General features: G+C 51.5%; 1 protein-coding gene across 1 annotated transcript; it reads left to right on the forward strand.

Annotated features, from left to right (window-relative positions):
- Positions 1-808: 808 nt before the first annotated feature.
- On the forward strand, positions 809-4,180 carry FOXF1 (forkhead box F1). Its single transcript, XM_057401886.1, has 2 exons — positions 809-2,152; positions 3,651-4,180. The coding sequence occupies exons 1-2, from the start codon at positions 1,093-1,095 to the stop codon at positions 3,809-3,811; spliced, it is 1,221 nt and encodes a 406-aa protein (XP_057257869.1). The 5' UTR covers positions 809-1,092; the 3' UTR covers positions 3,812-4,180.
- The last annotated feature ends 11,516 nt before the right edge of the window (positions 4,181-15,696 follow it).

A 15,696-nucleotide genomic window follows, 5' to 3' on the forward strand; every position in this document is an offset into this window, starting at 1 on the left:
GTTTTCGCCGATTTCTTTTTATTAAAGCACCCCCGAGCCCGTGTTTACATTGCGCAGTATAAACATCCTGCCCTGGCCCGCCGAGCTTAAAAGAGCGCAAGAAGAGGGGGTTTCAAGTGGGTGAAACTCCGCGCAGCGCGGAGCCCGCGGCCGGGCAGCACCTCCGCTGCCTTGCGCCGCCCGCGGAAGTTCCGCGTCGCCCGCAGGCCCGCACTGCCGCGCCCCGGCCCCTTCCACGGCCCTTCCCACCTCCCTCCAGTGACTTTTAGCAGGGGTGGCCGGGGAAAATGGGGGGAAATGGGGGAGCCCCACGCAGCGGCACGGCCACGGTTGACAAGTCCCCCCTCCAAAACACACACATACACACGGGAGCGGGCTGGGATGTGTCTCCCAGCCCTTGTGTCGCTAGGGGTGGCGTGGAAAGGGCCCTTTAAAAGCTGCCCACCAGCTGGGAGCGGGCGCGGAGGGGGCCGGGCCGGGGCGGGGATCGCCCCCCGCTCTTACGTCTGTCAAGGAGCGGCAGACGACGCCGCTAGAGATAAAGTAAAAGGCGAGCAGCGAGGCCGGGGGCAGACTCGACAGCCACCGCGATGGGAAGCAGCTCCCCGCAGCACCGGCAGCGCCAGCCCAGTTAGAGCCGGGGCACGGGGAGGGGGGGGGACGGGGACGGCGACGGCGGCCCCGGGAGCCCGGCCCGCCGAGGGACAAGGCGGAGGCCGCCGGCTTCTTTCTCGCAGCAGCCGAGCACAACTCGCTTCCACCCGCCCCCCCCATCCCGCTTCCCTGCCCGCCCCCCGCCTCCCGACCCTCCGCCTCTCGCTCGCCTTCTGCAGCCGGGCTCGGATTTAGGGATAAAGTGGGAGGAGGAGGGAAAGGGGGACTTGGGGGGGGGGGGGGGAAATCGTTGCTTCCATTTGTTTATCCACGGAGCGGTGAAGTCTCCCGGTGGAAAGAAACCCCGCCGGGGGGCCGGGAGGAGGCCGGAGGCGGGGTGAGTGGAGGCGAGCCCCCAGCAGCGTGGCCTTTTGGGGGAGCGCGGGGGGGGTGTTGGCGGAGGAGGGCCGGGGCTGGCCGCCGAGGACCCGGCCGTAGATGACTGCAGAAGCGCAGCAGGCTCTGTCCTCTCAGCCCCCTCCTCCTCCGGTGCAGAGCAGCTACGGCCCCATGTCCTCCGTGGCCGAAAAGCAGCCGCAGAGCTCGGCCATGGACACCGCTTCCGCGGCGCCCGGAGGGGCGACCGGCAGCGCCCCGGGTAGCGGTGGAGCCCCGGGCAGCGGCGGTCCCAAAGCGAAGAAGACCAACGCGGGGATCCGGCGGCCGGAGAAGCCTCCTTACTCCTACATCGCTCTCATCGTCATGGCCATCCAAAGCTCACCCTCGAAACGCCTGACCCTCAGCGAGATCTACCAGTTCTTGCAGAGCCGCTTCCCTTTCTTCCGCGGCTCCTACCAGGGCTGGAAAAACTCGGTGCGCCACAACCTCTCTCTCAACGAGTGCTTCATCAAGTTGCCCAAGGGACTGGGACGCCCGGGCAAGGGCCATTACTGGACCATCGACCCGGCCAGCGAGTTCATGTTCGAGGAGGGCTCGTTTCGCCGCCGACCCCGCGGGTTCAGGAGGAAATGCCAAGCGCTGAAGCCCATGTATAGCATGATGAACGGGCTCAGCTTCAACCACCTCCCCGAGAGCTACGGCTTCCAGGGCTCGGCCGGCGGGCTCTCCTGCCCCCCCAACAGCCTCTCCCTTGAAGGGGGTCTGGGGATGATGAACGGGCACTTGTCCAGCAACGTGGAGGGGATGGGCCTCGCGGGACACTCCGTGCCCCACCTGCCCGCCAACGGTGGGCACTCCTACATGGGCGGCTGCACCGGCTCCTCGGCTGGGGAATACCCGCACCACGAGAGCTCCGTGCCCGCCTCCCCGCTGCTCGCCGGCGGCGGCGTGATGGAGCCTCACTCGGTTTACTCCAGCTCGGCCTCAGCGTGGGCACCCTCCGCCTCGGCGGCCTTGAACACCGGCGCGTCTTACATCAAGCAGCAGCCCCTGTCGCCCTGCAACCCCACGGCCAACCCGCTGTCCTCCAGCCTTTCCACGCACTCCCTTGACCAGTCCTACCTGCACCAGAACAGCCACAACACCGCCGAGCTCCAAGGTAAGGCGCAGACACGCGTGGGACTTACCGAGGCCACCGCCGCGGGGGTCGGAGGGGGGCTCATGGCCATGCGTGGGTCCTCCTGGATCCACTCCTCACTTCCCTTCCGACCGCACCCGGGCAGCCGTCGGGTTTGCCCAGCTACTGCTCGGCTCCGACCAGCCGGGCCGGGGCTGTGCTACCCCTGGAAGCCGCTCTGCTGTCGAGGCCTCCGGGCTCACCCAGCCGTGGGGCTGCGGGGTTAAGGTTCTTTCCCCTTCTATGGGGACATGGGGAGCTCCGGAGGGAGAACAACGGGGAGCATTTCCCCACTAGGGTGCCGGCCATCCGCACCTTCCCAGCCCCTCCATCCGCTACTTTCGGGGCTGTGTTTCCCAGGCCCATCGCTTCCCTCCGCCCATGCGGAAATCGGGGGGCCTCCGTGCCCCGCATCCCCGGTCCAGCATCGCCACCAGCTCCTATGTGGAGCTGCTGGAGGGGATTTGCCCCGGCTATTGGAAGCGGGGAGATGGTGGTTAGGCCGGGAGGAGGCCTCAGGAGGGACGAGGCAGGAGATGGGCTTTGTCTTGCGGCCCAAATTCATCTCGGGGGTGGAATCTCAGTGTACGGGGCAGCCCTGGGAGCTGTGGCCGGTGGAGGGGCAGGTTTGGGGATCCTTGCACATCACCCCGGGGCTTGGGGAAGCGGGAAGTACCAGGCACAAACGGGTGTGAAAGGGAGCGTTAGCGGGGCACAACCACGAAGTGGAGAGGAGAGAAAACGCGCATCAGCAGGGCCGGACGGAGCGGCCTGGCCTGAGCACAGCCCCGGGCCGCTCGTCGGCGGTGATCGCACCCGGATCTGCTGGAAAAACAGCAAAAATCAAGCCCGAGGAGCCGCCGGGCCCGTCCGCTGCCCTAACCGCAACGCTCTGATTTAACGCCCGGGCGCTGGGCGCTGGCGCGGTGGGCAGCAGGGCTCCGAGCGGCCGCTCCTCCCCGGAGCACCCCGAGTTTAGCGGGGGTTTTCTGTCCCTAAGTGGCATCAGAAAGCGCAGGAACAGCTCCGGTCCTCCCAGCCCTTCGCCTTCGGCCTCTCCACCCCGGCCCTCCCGCTGGCCCTGCTTCCCTGCCTCGCACCCTGCGGAAGCCATGGGAAAAGCAGCCGGTACCTTCAAGAGCGTAAAATGGGGGGCAAACCAAACCCGAGCCGACCCAGACTCCGTCTGCTCGAAGCATCCTTAGGCCGGGCGGGAGGTTTTCCCCACCGCACCTGTCCGCACCCGCGGAGCCCTTGGAGCACTCGTGTATCTGTGTGAAAACGCAGAAATACAGCCAATTCCGCCCTATACCGTGGGGCTGCGGAGAGGTTGGGATGGGTTTTGCGGTTGTTTTGTGCTTTGGTTGTTTTATTGGAGTTTTTTTAATCCAGACGGCGGCTTTTCCCCACTCTCCCCGTCTTCAACTTCCCCATTAAATATAATGTCGATGGCTGACGATCTTTCCTCTCCGTTCCGCAGGCATCCCGCGGTATCACTCCCAGTCTCCGAGCATGTGCGACAGAAAGGAATTCGTCTTCTCTTTCAACGCCATGGCCTCCTCCTCCATGCATTCAGCGGGCAGCGGCTCCTATTACCACCAACAAGTGACATACCAGGACATCAAGCCGTGCGTTATGTGATACAGGGCGGAAAAAACACCTCCCGGGGGCGGCGAGGCCTGACCCGAGCCTCGACCCCCCCCCCTCGCGGACCCTCGATGGAAATAAGGGGGATCTCTGCGAAAAGACTGTGCCCGGGAGAGAGATCCCGGCTCCTCGGGAGTGGGTTGGGGGATAGGGGCTAAACTTGCCCCACAGCTGAGCATTGGCCGGACCCTTCAATGCGGGTCCTCAATCACTGACGGTCTCTGCCTTCTTCTGCTTCTTCGTTTGGGGTTGGGTTGAGAAGAAAGCAAAGAACCCTCCCCGCGAAAAACCCTGACTGCGAGTTTGCGTTAAGGGATTCGACAAAAGAGGGTTTGATGTTTCTTTTTAAAAGAAAAAGGGGAAAAAATATAGTTCAATTACTAATTCAATTTTATCCTTGGCATTGAGCAGTGCCATCAGCGCAATTGGCGGGCGCGGAGCCGGCTCGACCTGGGGTTGGGGGGGCTGTAAACGTTCCCGACCCCAAAACCGGCGCATCCCGCGGCCCCTCCGCCCTGCACCGCGGGAGGAGCGCCCGGGGCCCCCCAGCTCGATCCGCTCGGTCCCGCTTCATTTCGAGCCCATTCTTCAAAGTAATGCCCCCATCTTCCTTTTCTTTACCCAGCAAACACGCAGCGGGCAAAAATCTCTCAGAGGGATTATTTTTCTTAGCTATTAATATTACTTTTTTTGCCTGCATAAAAACTGCAGGATCAGACCCTATGCAGAGAGAAAAAGGCACTTTGAAAAGAGACAGCCATGCTCATTCTGTTATTTATTCTACATTATTTTTGTTGTTGTTGCTAATAATCGAGACACGAGTAGTCTCAGTTGATCAGTATTAAATCGGTGAATCTCTGTTGGCAATATTTGCCATATAGATTTTTTTTTCTAGTTAACCTTTATAAATTTTAAGCTGATCGTGGTCTCTGTGTAAAGGCAATTCTCCATATGTTTTTATAGAAATATATATATAATGAAGGATTATTCCCCTCCCTTCACCCCCCCCCTCCGTATTTTGTCTTTTTGCCATGACTTCATACAAGTCGGTGATACCTATTTTAATTCTTTCTGCACTGTATAAATTTGTAACTTCGTGGGGTTATTTTTTTTCTCCCTGCCCTTTTCTGTACGTTTTGTCCCTAAAGGAAAAAAAAAAAATCGAACCAAAATAAAACATGTATGTTACTTGTACATGAGCTTCACGATTGTACGAGCAGCAAATAAACGAGCATGCGGTGTAACACGCGTAGTTATATCTGAGGAGTCCGTGGGCTCCGCGAAGCGCTATGATTCCCCACCTCGGTGCGGGCTCGAAAGGGAATCTGGGGGGGGGACGGGGAGACTTGGTGGCGGCTTCCAACGTGGAAATACTTAGAATGAGGATGAGGAAAACAGGAAAACCGGAGGCGATTTAAGCTTTTCTCTCTCTATTAAATTCTCTTCTTCCCCCCCCCCCCCCCAACCATCCAAGGAGAAAGCGAAAGGAGGGGTTTGACTCTTATTCTTTGCTTCTTATCCGGGGACGAGGCGCGGCGCTGCGGGGATGGAGCCTGCGGCTCCTTCTCTTTCCTTCTCCATCCCGGGAGGGACACGGTTATTTTTCGGGTAGCCCGAACCGCGCATCCCAGCGGAACCTCCGCTGGTAGCGGCCGCAGGAGAGTGATAGTAATAATAATAGTAATAATAATAAGAAAATATTCAAACCGATTGAGTTCTGCACAATCACGGTCCTGTGCCGAGCAGAGATAAATCCTCAGCGAGAGGAGAGAAGGCAGTGGGGACACAGAGCCTGGCTCATCAGAAAAATAAGTCTTTTTCCGCAGAATTTGGGTTTATTCTGTCTAATTTAGGTTCCTCCCCTACCCAAGGAATTTCGCTTTGATCCGTGGTCCGATACGCCTGTCTCAGCGCTCACACTATGAATATTATACACTCATATTGAAAAAAGAAAGATGCACGCAAATTAATCTGATTAGTTGGCTGTGTGTTTCTGCCTTTATATGGGGAAATTAGGTTAGTGCGCGGTAATTAGCCCAGCTGTGTGTAATCAGCTTAATTAAAAGCAAAGTTAGCCGGTAACAAGAAGTCTAACCATTCTTTTAATTAAGGCAGGTGGGAAAGGCTCTATCAGAGCTGGTGGAGGCCTTTCACAGTGAGTGGGGGGTTTGTTGTTATTTGGGGTTTTTATGGGGGAAGGGGGGTGTTGGTTTGGGGACTTTGGGATTGTTTGGTTGGATTTTTATTTTTAGGGTAGATCTGTTTAAGCCAGCAACAATCAGCCTGCAGTATTTAGTGGGGTTTTCCTGGTTTTATGCCTTTATGGGTTGATCCCTCCATCATCTGCACTGCTGCCCATCCCTGTTGGAGGTAAGCCGCATCATTCCCATCCTTTTTATATCCAAGCTGAAAACTGTGGGGTTTTTTTTGCTCTTAAAGCACATATCTGTGCTAGGTGTGGCTGAGAGGAAGGTCCAGGCTTAGGAGTTCAGGTTTTGCCAAGTGGTTCTTCCTTTGCTGATATATCACTGTTGCTCCTAAGGTTCATCTTCATCCTCGAGGATTAATCTTGGATGTGGCCATTTGTGTGTGGCACCGTTGCCAGGCTGGAAAGGGCAGGCAGGCACCTTGCAAGCCTCAGGTCCTGCTTGAAGGGGTTTGTTCCCAACAAAGGTTTACACAATTCATTTTTCTCCCTCCTGTCGTTTTCCAAACCTGGAAAAACAGAACCACCACATACCATGGACGCCACATATTCCTCAAGCCAGTGAGCGCAGTCTAAACAGGCAGCTCTCCATCTCAGACACCTACAGCAGAGAGGAGAAGATGAAACCCTACCAGCTCCTGTCCCCAACTCTTCTCCACAATGCAAACTCGAGTTTTTCCTTGTATATGTTGTCCAAAGGGATAGCAAAAACCTCTAGCTGCTATCACAGCAGTCCCTTTGCACAAGCTCCACTCGTACATCTTCTGGGGCTCTAGCAGGAGTCAAGTAGAAGTCAGCTCGCTCAGAAATCTCCTGTGCAAGGAGATGAGACATAGGCTTGCTCGGAAACACTGTATTTTCTCATGTAATGGCCCCGATCTGACCGTGGTCAGCTGCTGTGGCTCCGTTCAGTGTCAGCAATCTCATCGCCCACTTTCCATTCCGTGTGTGACACAACAACACGGTTTTCTGTGGGGTTTGGGTACTTTTACTCTAGGAAAGAGTTCCTTACTGCAGATGCCCTGTGGAGGCCCACGAAATTAGGCTGAAATTTTGGAGCATAGTGAGAAACAGGGACTGGTGCATCCAATGAGATTTGATGCAGGATGTACCTCCAACTGGGAGTCCGGGATCAGGGCCATGCCCTGCCATTGCAGGGGCGCATTGGCAGCCTCAATGCTTCCCTTTTCTCCCCTTCGGGGACTTCTCCCACCCCTACAGGGTCACCCAGCGCTGGATCCCGTGTTGGCAGCTGCCACCCCCGCCGAGTTTGTGTCCCCCAGTGTGTTTATGAGGGGTGCAAGGTACCACTTTGGGGCACGGCTTGGGGATGATGGGGGCACCTCGAAGCGGGGACATAACACTGTGGAGCCTCTGCAACAGGCGATGCAGGGCTGGGTCCCCAGCAGCGTGGGGACACGTTTATGGGGGGGAATCTGAGGTCCTTCTGGGGAGGGAAGCGCTGCTGTCGAGGGGCCTCTCGGGAACGTAGGGGGATCCCAAGAGGGGTCCGACGGCGCTGTTCCCTTGGAGGCAGCGCCACCTGCTGTCAGCGACCGGCAGCACCGGCACAGCTCCCCCCCCCCCGCCGCCCCGGACGCTTGTCTTCCCAAAGAGGGCTTCAAACCCGGCTGGATCTGGTGGTTTCTGACCTCCCCTATCCCTACGTGCATGTGTGTGTTAAATCTTTCCTTTCTTTTCTTCTTTTCTTTATTTTCCTGTTCCCTTCCGGCATCCAGAACCCTGAAGGTGACCGTCCCTTTGTCGCATCTTCAGTCAGCATCGTGATGTTTGGGGTTGAATAGGCCAGCTTCATGGGGGGCTTCTGGATCAGGGCTGTTCTGCACCCAGGTAGGGACACTCGGCATGGGGTAGGAGGAAATAGCGTGTGAATGCAGATGTTTGGCACATGATGCTCTTGGATGAGGCTGGTTAAGTAGAATAGCAGAAAACCTGCTCCTTGGAGACTTAACTGGTGAGAACAGACACCTTGGACCTTAAATGGATATTTGGAAAGCCAAGTCTGAGTTAGGTAGGTTAGTTAGCAGGTAGATTTTCATATCTATCCAAATAACTGGATGCCTGACTCCTCTCTCAAAACCAAGGAATTTGGGACCCATGTACCTAGGGGAATTCATGCCGCAGTTCTTGTCACGTTTAAAAGGAGAGCTTTGATTTCTGTGTCACTGCAATGCTTTTGGAAGACCATGCCTGATCATTTGTTCCCTTTCCATGCATATTTACAAGCATAACTGCTGCCTGAGACCGACCTCTGCAGGAAAAGACCATTCTTTGGGCTTTGTGTTCACACATTCCAAAGAAATCTTTGCCACTGGGAGTCATCCTCTAGGAAGAAATACCTGGTGCAGGTGAGCATGTGTCTGCCTAATGGAGAACCCCCCCACAGTGAGCAGGGTATGTCCTAAGCACTAGCAGCAGCTCCACAATCCTGAGCTGATATTCATAGAAGCAATTAGGAGGAAAGGCATGCAGCTCAGTTGGGTCTTTAAGTAACTTTCACTGCCAGTATTCATCTTGCTTGGTAAGAAACTAAAATTAGAATATTAGTAAGGAAAGACAACAGAAGGAATAAACCTTTCTGAGCTGCTGGGCCGGATATCTATTTGTACAGGCTCATAAAAAGCTCTTTGAGACCAACTCCCACTATTACAGGTTGCTCTGACCCATCAAACTTCTGATAAACTTGATTTTAACTGGAATCTTAAGGTGAGCTAAATTTTTGCAAGGAAGATGCAGATCATAGAATCATACAATAGAATCTCGGACTGGTTTGGGTTGGAAGGGAGCTTAAAGCTCCTCCGGTTCCAACCCCTGCCACGGGCAGGGACCCCTTCCACTAGAGCAGCTTGCTCCAAGCCCCTGTGTCCAACCTGGCCTTGAACACTGCCAGGGATGGGGCAGCCACAGCTTCTCTGGGCACCCTGTGCCAGAGCCTCAGCACCCTCACAGGGAAGAACTTCTGCCTAATGTCTAAATCTACCCTCTTGCAGTTTAAAGCCATTCCCTCTTGTCCTGTCACCACATGCCCTCGTAAAAATCCACCAGAAGATTTCACTGAGGTGAATCACTGCGTCATAAACATGAATTTCCTCTTCTTGGATACCTCCCACAGGTCCTCTGAGAGATCCCAGGAAGACTGCAGGCCACTGGGACAAGCATCAGAGAGTGACTGACAATTCTAGAGGTCAAACCATCTCTGCTTAACCATGGAAAGAGATGTGGGGACACTGGCAGCGCCACTTCAGTAGTTCTTACCCTTGTGTACATATATGAGCTTAAACATAGGCATTTCTTTATTTAAACCATCAGGAGTTGAAAAAGCCAGGCTGGTATAGAAAGTGCAGTTCTGTGGCTCAGTTTCAGGCTAATTACTGCAAAAATAAGCAAACACACCTGGGAAAGCAAGATGACATGGCCTGGAAAGTCTTGCAGGGGCTTACAGTACCAAGAGTTCACTTAGAGCAGAACTTGCTATGGCAGTTGTGTTCCTCTGTGGCGGTAAAGAAAAGCCTCTGTAGAGTAGCTACCTGAGTAATCACCTCTTCAGAGAGATGGAAACACCACACTTTGGAGACTGAGCAGTGGAGGTGCCTGGAAATGCTCTGAAAACATGATATCCCCCTGGAAAAATTAAAGTATTACTCTTGTCTGAACAATTAGTTGCTCAAAAATACGGAGAGGCAGCAATGGATACACTAATGCCTAGAAATGTCAAAGCTTTTGCAGCATTTCATGAATGTTTCTCTCCTTTCCCTTTTCCCAACAGTCCTGTATGTTTGCCTTTTTCCTTACAGAAAGAAAATCACCCCAGTTCAAGCTCCATGTGTTCCTGCATGGGATGGGTGGACTGTAACACACTTGTGTGACTTGCCAGACGTCTGGAGGAGGCACATTTAGGGGAAAGTATCTCAGTTTCTCTCTCGTGCCTTGTATCCCAGGGCAAAACAGCTGTGGTTTGTCCCTTGGACTGGAGGGAGGTGCTGTGTGCCAGGCCTGGAAGGTTCCTCCAGAGCTTGGGGATCTGCAGAACCCACTGGGAAGCAACAAGATGCCCTTCTGGGACGTGACGTACCTGTGGCATAGAGAAGTCCAAAGGCTACCAAGGCTTTTGATGGGTTTTCTAGTCTGTTCTCTCCATTTGTTTTCCAAAGTGCTGGGAATTATCAGTTGCATCCAGTCTAGCAGGAGCCATCTCCGCCTTCCCAGCTTTCCCATCGGTAAAACATAGATGTTTCTGGGGCCACTGCAACGATTGACTAGATAGGTCCGTATCCTGAACTAATTTCTCCCAGTGACTTCAGTGGGATGCCCAGCCCAGAACAATGGCAGGATACACGACCCTAAACATTTCTGCAGTGCTTTGAAAGATGAAAAGCGGTGACTTTTATACCTATGTCAATGTAGGGGCAGGGAAAGGTTTAATGATGTTTATAGCAGACATCACGGACATTACACATGAAAACATGGGAAATGGTGCACTTTTCTTGTAGGGAGATAATCTTTAATAGATGGCAATGAGGAAATAAAAGCATTTGTACACAACAGCCTACCTCACGGAGGGGGTATATTTGCCTGAGTAACATGGGCAAAGCCACAGATGTTTCCTCCAGAGCCAGAACTACATGGGGCTGTTCCTCCTGAGGAACAGGAATGAGAGAAAACCCAGCACATGCTTTCCCTCCCCTTCCTCAACCCTGGCTGCAGTTGTGGAGTAAAACACAGCCCCAGTGCTAGATTTTCTCAATGGAAACATTCCCCTAAAAACCATTTGTTTCTCCCTTAGGAGCAGTAGAAGACAATGAGAAAAAAAGGCAGACATGACTTGAAGACAGTATTTAACCATCCCTTTCTTGAGCTGTTCTATTGGTCTCCAAAGATAATGGGATAAAGCTTCTGTCTGTGAAGACTGCTTTATAGGAGGGGACTAGGGACTGATGGCATGGAGATGGGGATATGGACAGGGTGGTGTGACCCAGAAGAGGGCTATTCTCCCTCCCCACCCCGATGCTGAGATTTAATTCTCCCTTTTTTCTATGGAAACAATCTCTGACTCTCTTCACTTGGAGAAGACTACACAGCAACACAGCTTGTTTACTCGCTGTTGTCTTGGGTGAATTTGAAGCTGTGTGGCCTTGTCCTTGTTCCAGGAAATGCATGGACATAGCTGTCTGAAGGAAAACCGGAATGACTGTATAGTTTTCAGCACTGAGTGGCACTTCGCCACCTCGCTTTTATTGTTAGCAGATTACCATGTTGCCTCACTGCACTGTGCCACACACCACGCTGTGACTAATATTCAACAAAAGAAAATCCCCTCCAAAATCCGCTCCGAAGTGACAGTGTTCTCCTGCCTAATGGCAGGAGGATCGGGCAGAGGCTCCGTTCATCTGATATTGTTTTCCCCCTGCATCTCTCCCACAAGCGAGGGGAGGAAGAAGGATGGAATGGCCCTGGGAAGCTCACGTCTGCAATGTAACACCTAGGGTGGTCGCTGCTGGATGCCACACTGCTGCCAGGAGCATGGAGCTGGGTTTGCTCACATTGACCAGCCTCTGGAGCTGTTCAGCATCTTTCCCCACTGAACCCTGAAAAAGAGGGGCGTGCAATAACAACATCCCAACTTGTTTGTGCCATGAAAGGAGCTGGAAAGAATGTGCTGAACCACATGACAGGCAAGGACATCAGGCTGCACAGAGAATAAAAAGGCCTCATTTTTAATTACTTCTGAACAAAGTTGGCTCAGTAAAGTATTTCCCATTGTACTGCTGAACTTTTCTTCTCATCACACAGCAGTGAAGTGCAAGCTCCTCTGCTGCTGTAAGTGAACTGCAATCAAGCCTGTGTTCGGGATCATTTTGTTCCCCTATTAAAAGCAGACTCCCCAGCTTTCACCAGTGCTTCAGACTTCTCAGCAGCATCCAGGCACTTTTTTGTCACTGTAGATGTTTTCAGCATGAGTCTTAAGATAGAAGAGTATCTCACTCCTTCCTAATCCCAGGAATCCTTAAGTCACAACAAAGAAGAGACAACATAAGGGTTGGTATCCTCCTCAATGAGGCACAAACTGTCCATGTAGACATAACCAAGGTCAACCTACGTGCTAGCAGCAGGGCCACAGCTACAACAGGTACTAAATGAAGAACTACTACTTGAGTAAAGTTTCTCATCAATAAAACTTGTTAATTCTGCCTGTAAATTCTTCAGACTTCATGTTCTGATTGTCAGTAAAATATCTTGGTCTGGGACAAACTAAAACATAAGCAGGCCTCAGTTCCCCAAGGTCCATTATGAGGTCAGTGTCCAAGGATTCACCCAAATGTATTGCACTTCGGAGTTTTGTGGATTTAAAGACAGAAATGACTCATGTATAACTGATGTCTTCCTGAGCATGCAGAGAGCCTGAAACAATAGATCTAAGAGAGACAGACTGCTCCATTCACTTTTTTCTTCAAAATCTGCTGTTTCCTCAAGTAGAAACTTGGTCAGCCCATAAGAAGAAATCCACATCATACAACTGAAGACACCAGGAGTCCATGCAGGAGCGCGCCTTGGGCAGTCTTGCATTGTTTAATTAAAGAGCAATTTAGTGTCTTTCATTGAAATGTCCTTTAGCTAAAGATGAGCAGCTCCCCAAGCAGCAGTAAGGGCTCCACCCCTGTCACCGCTTCCCTCACTGTCCAAGACAGAAATCGTGTTGACTTCAGTGTGCCCAGGCACAAACTCCTGTTGAACCAGACCAGCTCTCTCACCCTGTCTCCAGAACAGAGCTGCTCCAGCTCTTGGAGGATCTTGGTGGCCTCCTCTGACTCACTCCAACAGCTCCATGTACCTCTTGAGCTGTTGCCCCAAAGCTGGACACAGGACTGCAAGGGGGTCTCTCCAAAGTGCAGCAGAGGTGGAGAATCCTCTCCCTTGACCTGCTGCTCTTGCTCTGAAGATGCAGCCCAGCATATGTGGGGGTTCTGGGCTGCAAGCACACACTGCTAGGTCTTGTTGAGCTTCTCATCAACCAAGACTCTTAAGTCATAGAACCATACAATCACAGAATGGTTTGGGTTGGAAGGAATCTTGAGATCATTCAGTTCCAACCCCCCTGCCATGGGAAGGGACATCTCACACTAGACCATGTAGCCCAGAGCTCTGTACAACCTGGCCTTGAACACTACCAGGGATGTGGCATTTACCACTTCTTTGGGCACCCTGTGCCAGCGCCTCACCACCCTCACAGGGAAGAACTTTTTCCTTGTATCTAACCTGAACTTCCCCTGTTTGAGTTTAAAGCCACCACCTCTTGTCCTATTGCTACAGTCCCTAATGAAGAGTCCCTCCCTGGCATCCTTGCAGGCTGCCGTCAGATACTGGAAGCCACTTTGAGGTCTCAATGCAGCTTCTCTTCTCCAGGCTGAACAGCCCCAACTTTCTCAGCCTGTCTTCACACAGGAGGTGCTCCAGCCCCTGATCATCCTCGTGGTCTCCTCTGGACTTGTTCCAACAGTTCCACGTCCTTCTTATTTTAAGGACACCAGAACTGCACACAGTGCTCCAAGTGGGGTCTCACGAGAGCAGAGCTGAGGGGCAGGATCACCTCCTTCAACCTGCCAGTCACGCTCCTTTTGATGCAGCCCAGGATACGGTTGCTTTCTGGGCTGTGAGCGCACACTGAAGTGGCTCATGTTCAGTTTCTCATCACCCAACACCCCCAAGTCCTTCTCCACAGGGCTGCTCTCACTCCAGCCTCCAGGAGTTGGAAATCCAACTATCATAGCATCATTATTATTCCATTCAAAATGCTAATGAATGGTGCATTAGCTTAAGCTTATAGTAATGAATCTTCTCTGAGCCTAACTACAGTCTCATACCTCTGTCTAGTTAGTATCTTCTCAGCAGTGGTTTGGACCTTGCCTGTTGGGAAGGTAATAGTAATGGCCCTACATGGCATATGTGAAAATGGACCTACAATACATGATAGAAACCTACAATACATGATAGGCTGGAGGAACACTGCGGAGATCTGCCCAAATGCATACAGACCTCACGCAGCTCACCCTGTGGGTTACACACAGAACCACAGCTCCAAACAGAAAACTATCTAGACATGCCTGTCCGAACAAAACTGGCCCCTGACTATGCACAGCCTTGAGAGCAGAGCAAGTCAACATCACGCATTTACGTATCATGTAAATATATCTGTACTAAAACTTCAACTGTTAAGAAATGAAATAAGGTAGAGAATAAAACTCCCACAAATTTGACCAGAAAAGGCTGGTTCCATCTATAATGCAACAGGGGAAGTATGCGATACTAGAAGTTTTCTTTGGCAGAATACGCACTTCTTAACTGTGAAGGTCACCTGTGTGTCTTCACCCAATCAAGCAGGATTGCAAGAGTCAAAAAGAACATCAAATGATCATGTTATTTAATTTGCCATCATTTGGAAGGGGAAGGCAGTGACACATAATTATTTTTTTCCTTTCTTTCCTCTGCTTTCTAAGCTCATGTTACAATGAGTATGTATAAGTATTAACATAACCTCTGACTCTTACCCTTGAAATGCACAACTACTGAAACAAAAAGCAGAGGACTCTGCAGCACTTAGGTTTTAATTCACACTAAGTGATACTGAAAATAATTTTGAGCTAAAGAAAAAGAGACCATTTTAGAGCATGGCACTATTTATTTTCAGAAACCTTTCTTTTATTTAAAAAAAGTTGAAGCAACACTTCCCTTGAGCCCCTGTGTAGAGAATACATAATAATGATGAGAACTTTTTATTTAATACTGTATGAAATGTCTGACCCTTGAGGCATAATAACACGCTCAAAATACACTTAACAGTACCCTCTGGCTAAAAAAAAGTTTCCAGCTCATACTTAAAAAAATATCCCCTTTAGATGCTTACTTTGACTATGTGCCCAGAGTCAATGGCAAAAGTGCTTCTGTTTAGAAAGGATGGTTCGGCCAAAATTCAACTTGTTTTTCAGGAATAGGAAACCAAAGGGGAAAAAAAGTAGTAATAAAGGCCATACCAAATAAATCATCATTCTCCTTTACACCATAAGTGACTGTTCACATGCATGCAAATCTTACTGTTCAAGCTAGTACTGGATAGCCCTTTCACAAAGAGAAGTTGCCAGTGCTGCTGTCTGATGTTGTGGGTGCAGGAAGACCAGGCTGGTTGTGACACAGGCACAGCAGAACAGGATTTTCTACCGTCTCCAGCAACTTTTCAAACAACTCCGTATCAAACTAGTCAGCCACAGGTTTTGACCATGGTCTGTCTGCTTTTCATTTCCACTACAATGATTAATATTCATGTCATTTCAGAGCCAATATAATCACACCATATTGTATTATCTGCATCCATAAAAAAGGTACCTGAAATGTTCTGGGGGAAAACAGAGGAGAAAACTGGTCTTCGCTTTCCCCTGCCAGACTGAAAATCGAAATACAAGATTTACAAAGGGCTGAATTAACAAAGCAAGCTGAGAATCTTCCACCTGGTGGTAACAGCTATTGTGGGAACTCAGTGTCTGAGCCAGTGTTTCCACGACATTCTTCAAGAGCATGAAAAAGGGCATTCTCTCCCCCCAGCCATTTTTATTAAAAATACACTGAAAACTTCAACAGACAAAAGCTATTTGTAAGCAAAAGA

Source organism: Pezoporus wallicus, unplaced genomic scaffold, assembly GCF_028554395.1.
Source record: "Pezoporus wallicus isolate ANWC-B61680 ecotype Strahan unplaced genomic scaffold, APGP_CSIRO_Pwel_v1 contig_7835, whole genome shotgun sequence".
NCBI classification, from domain to species: domain Eukaryota; kingdom Metazoa; phylum Chordata; class Aves; order Psittaciformes; family Psittacidae; genus Pezoporus; species Pezoporus wallicus.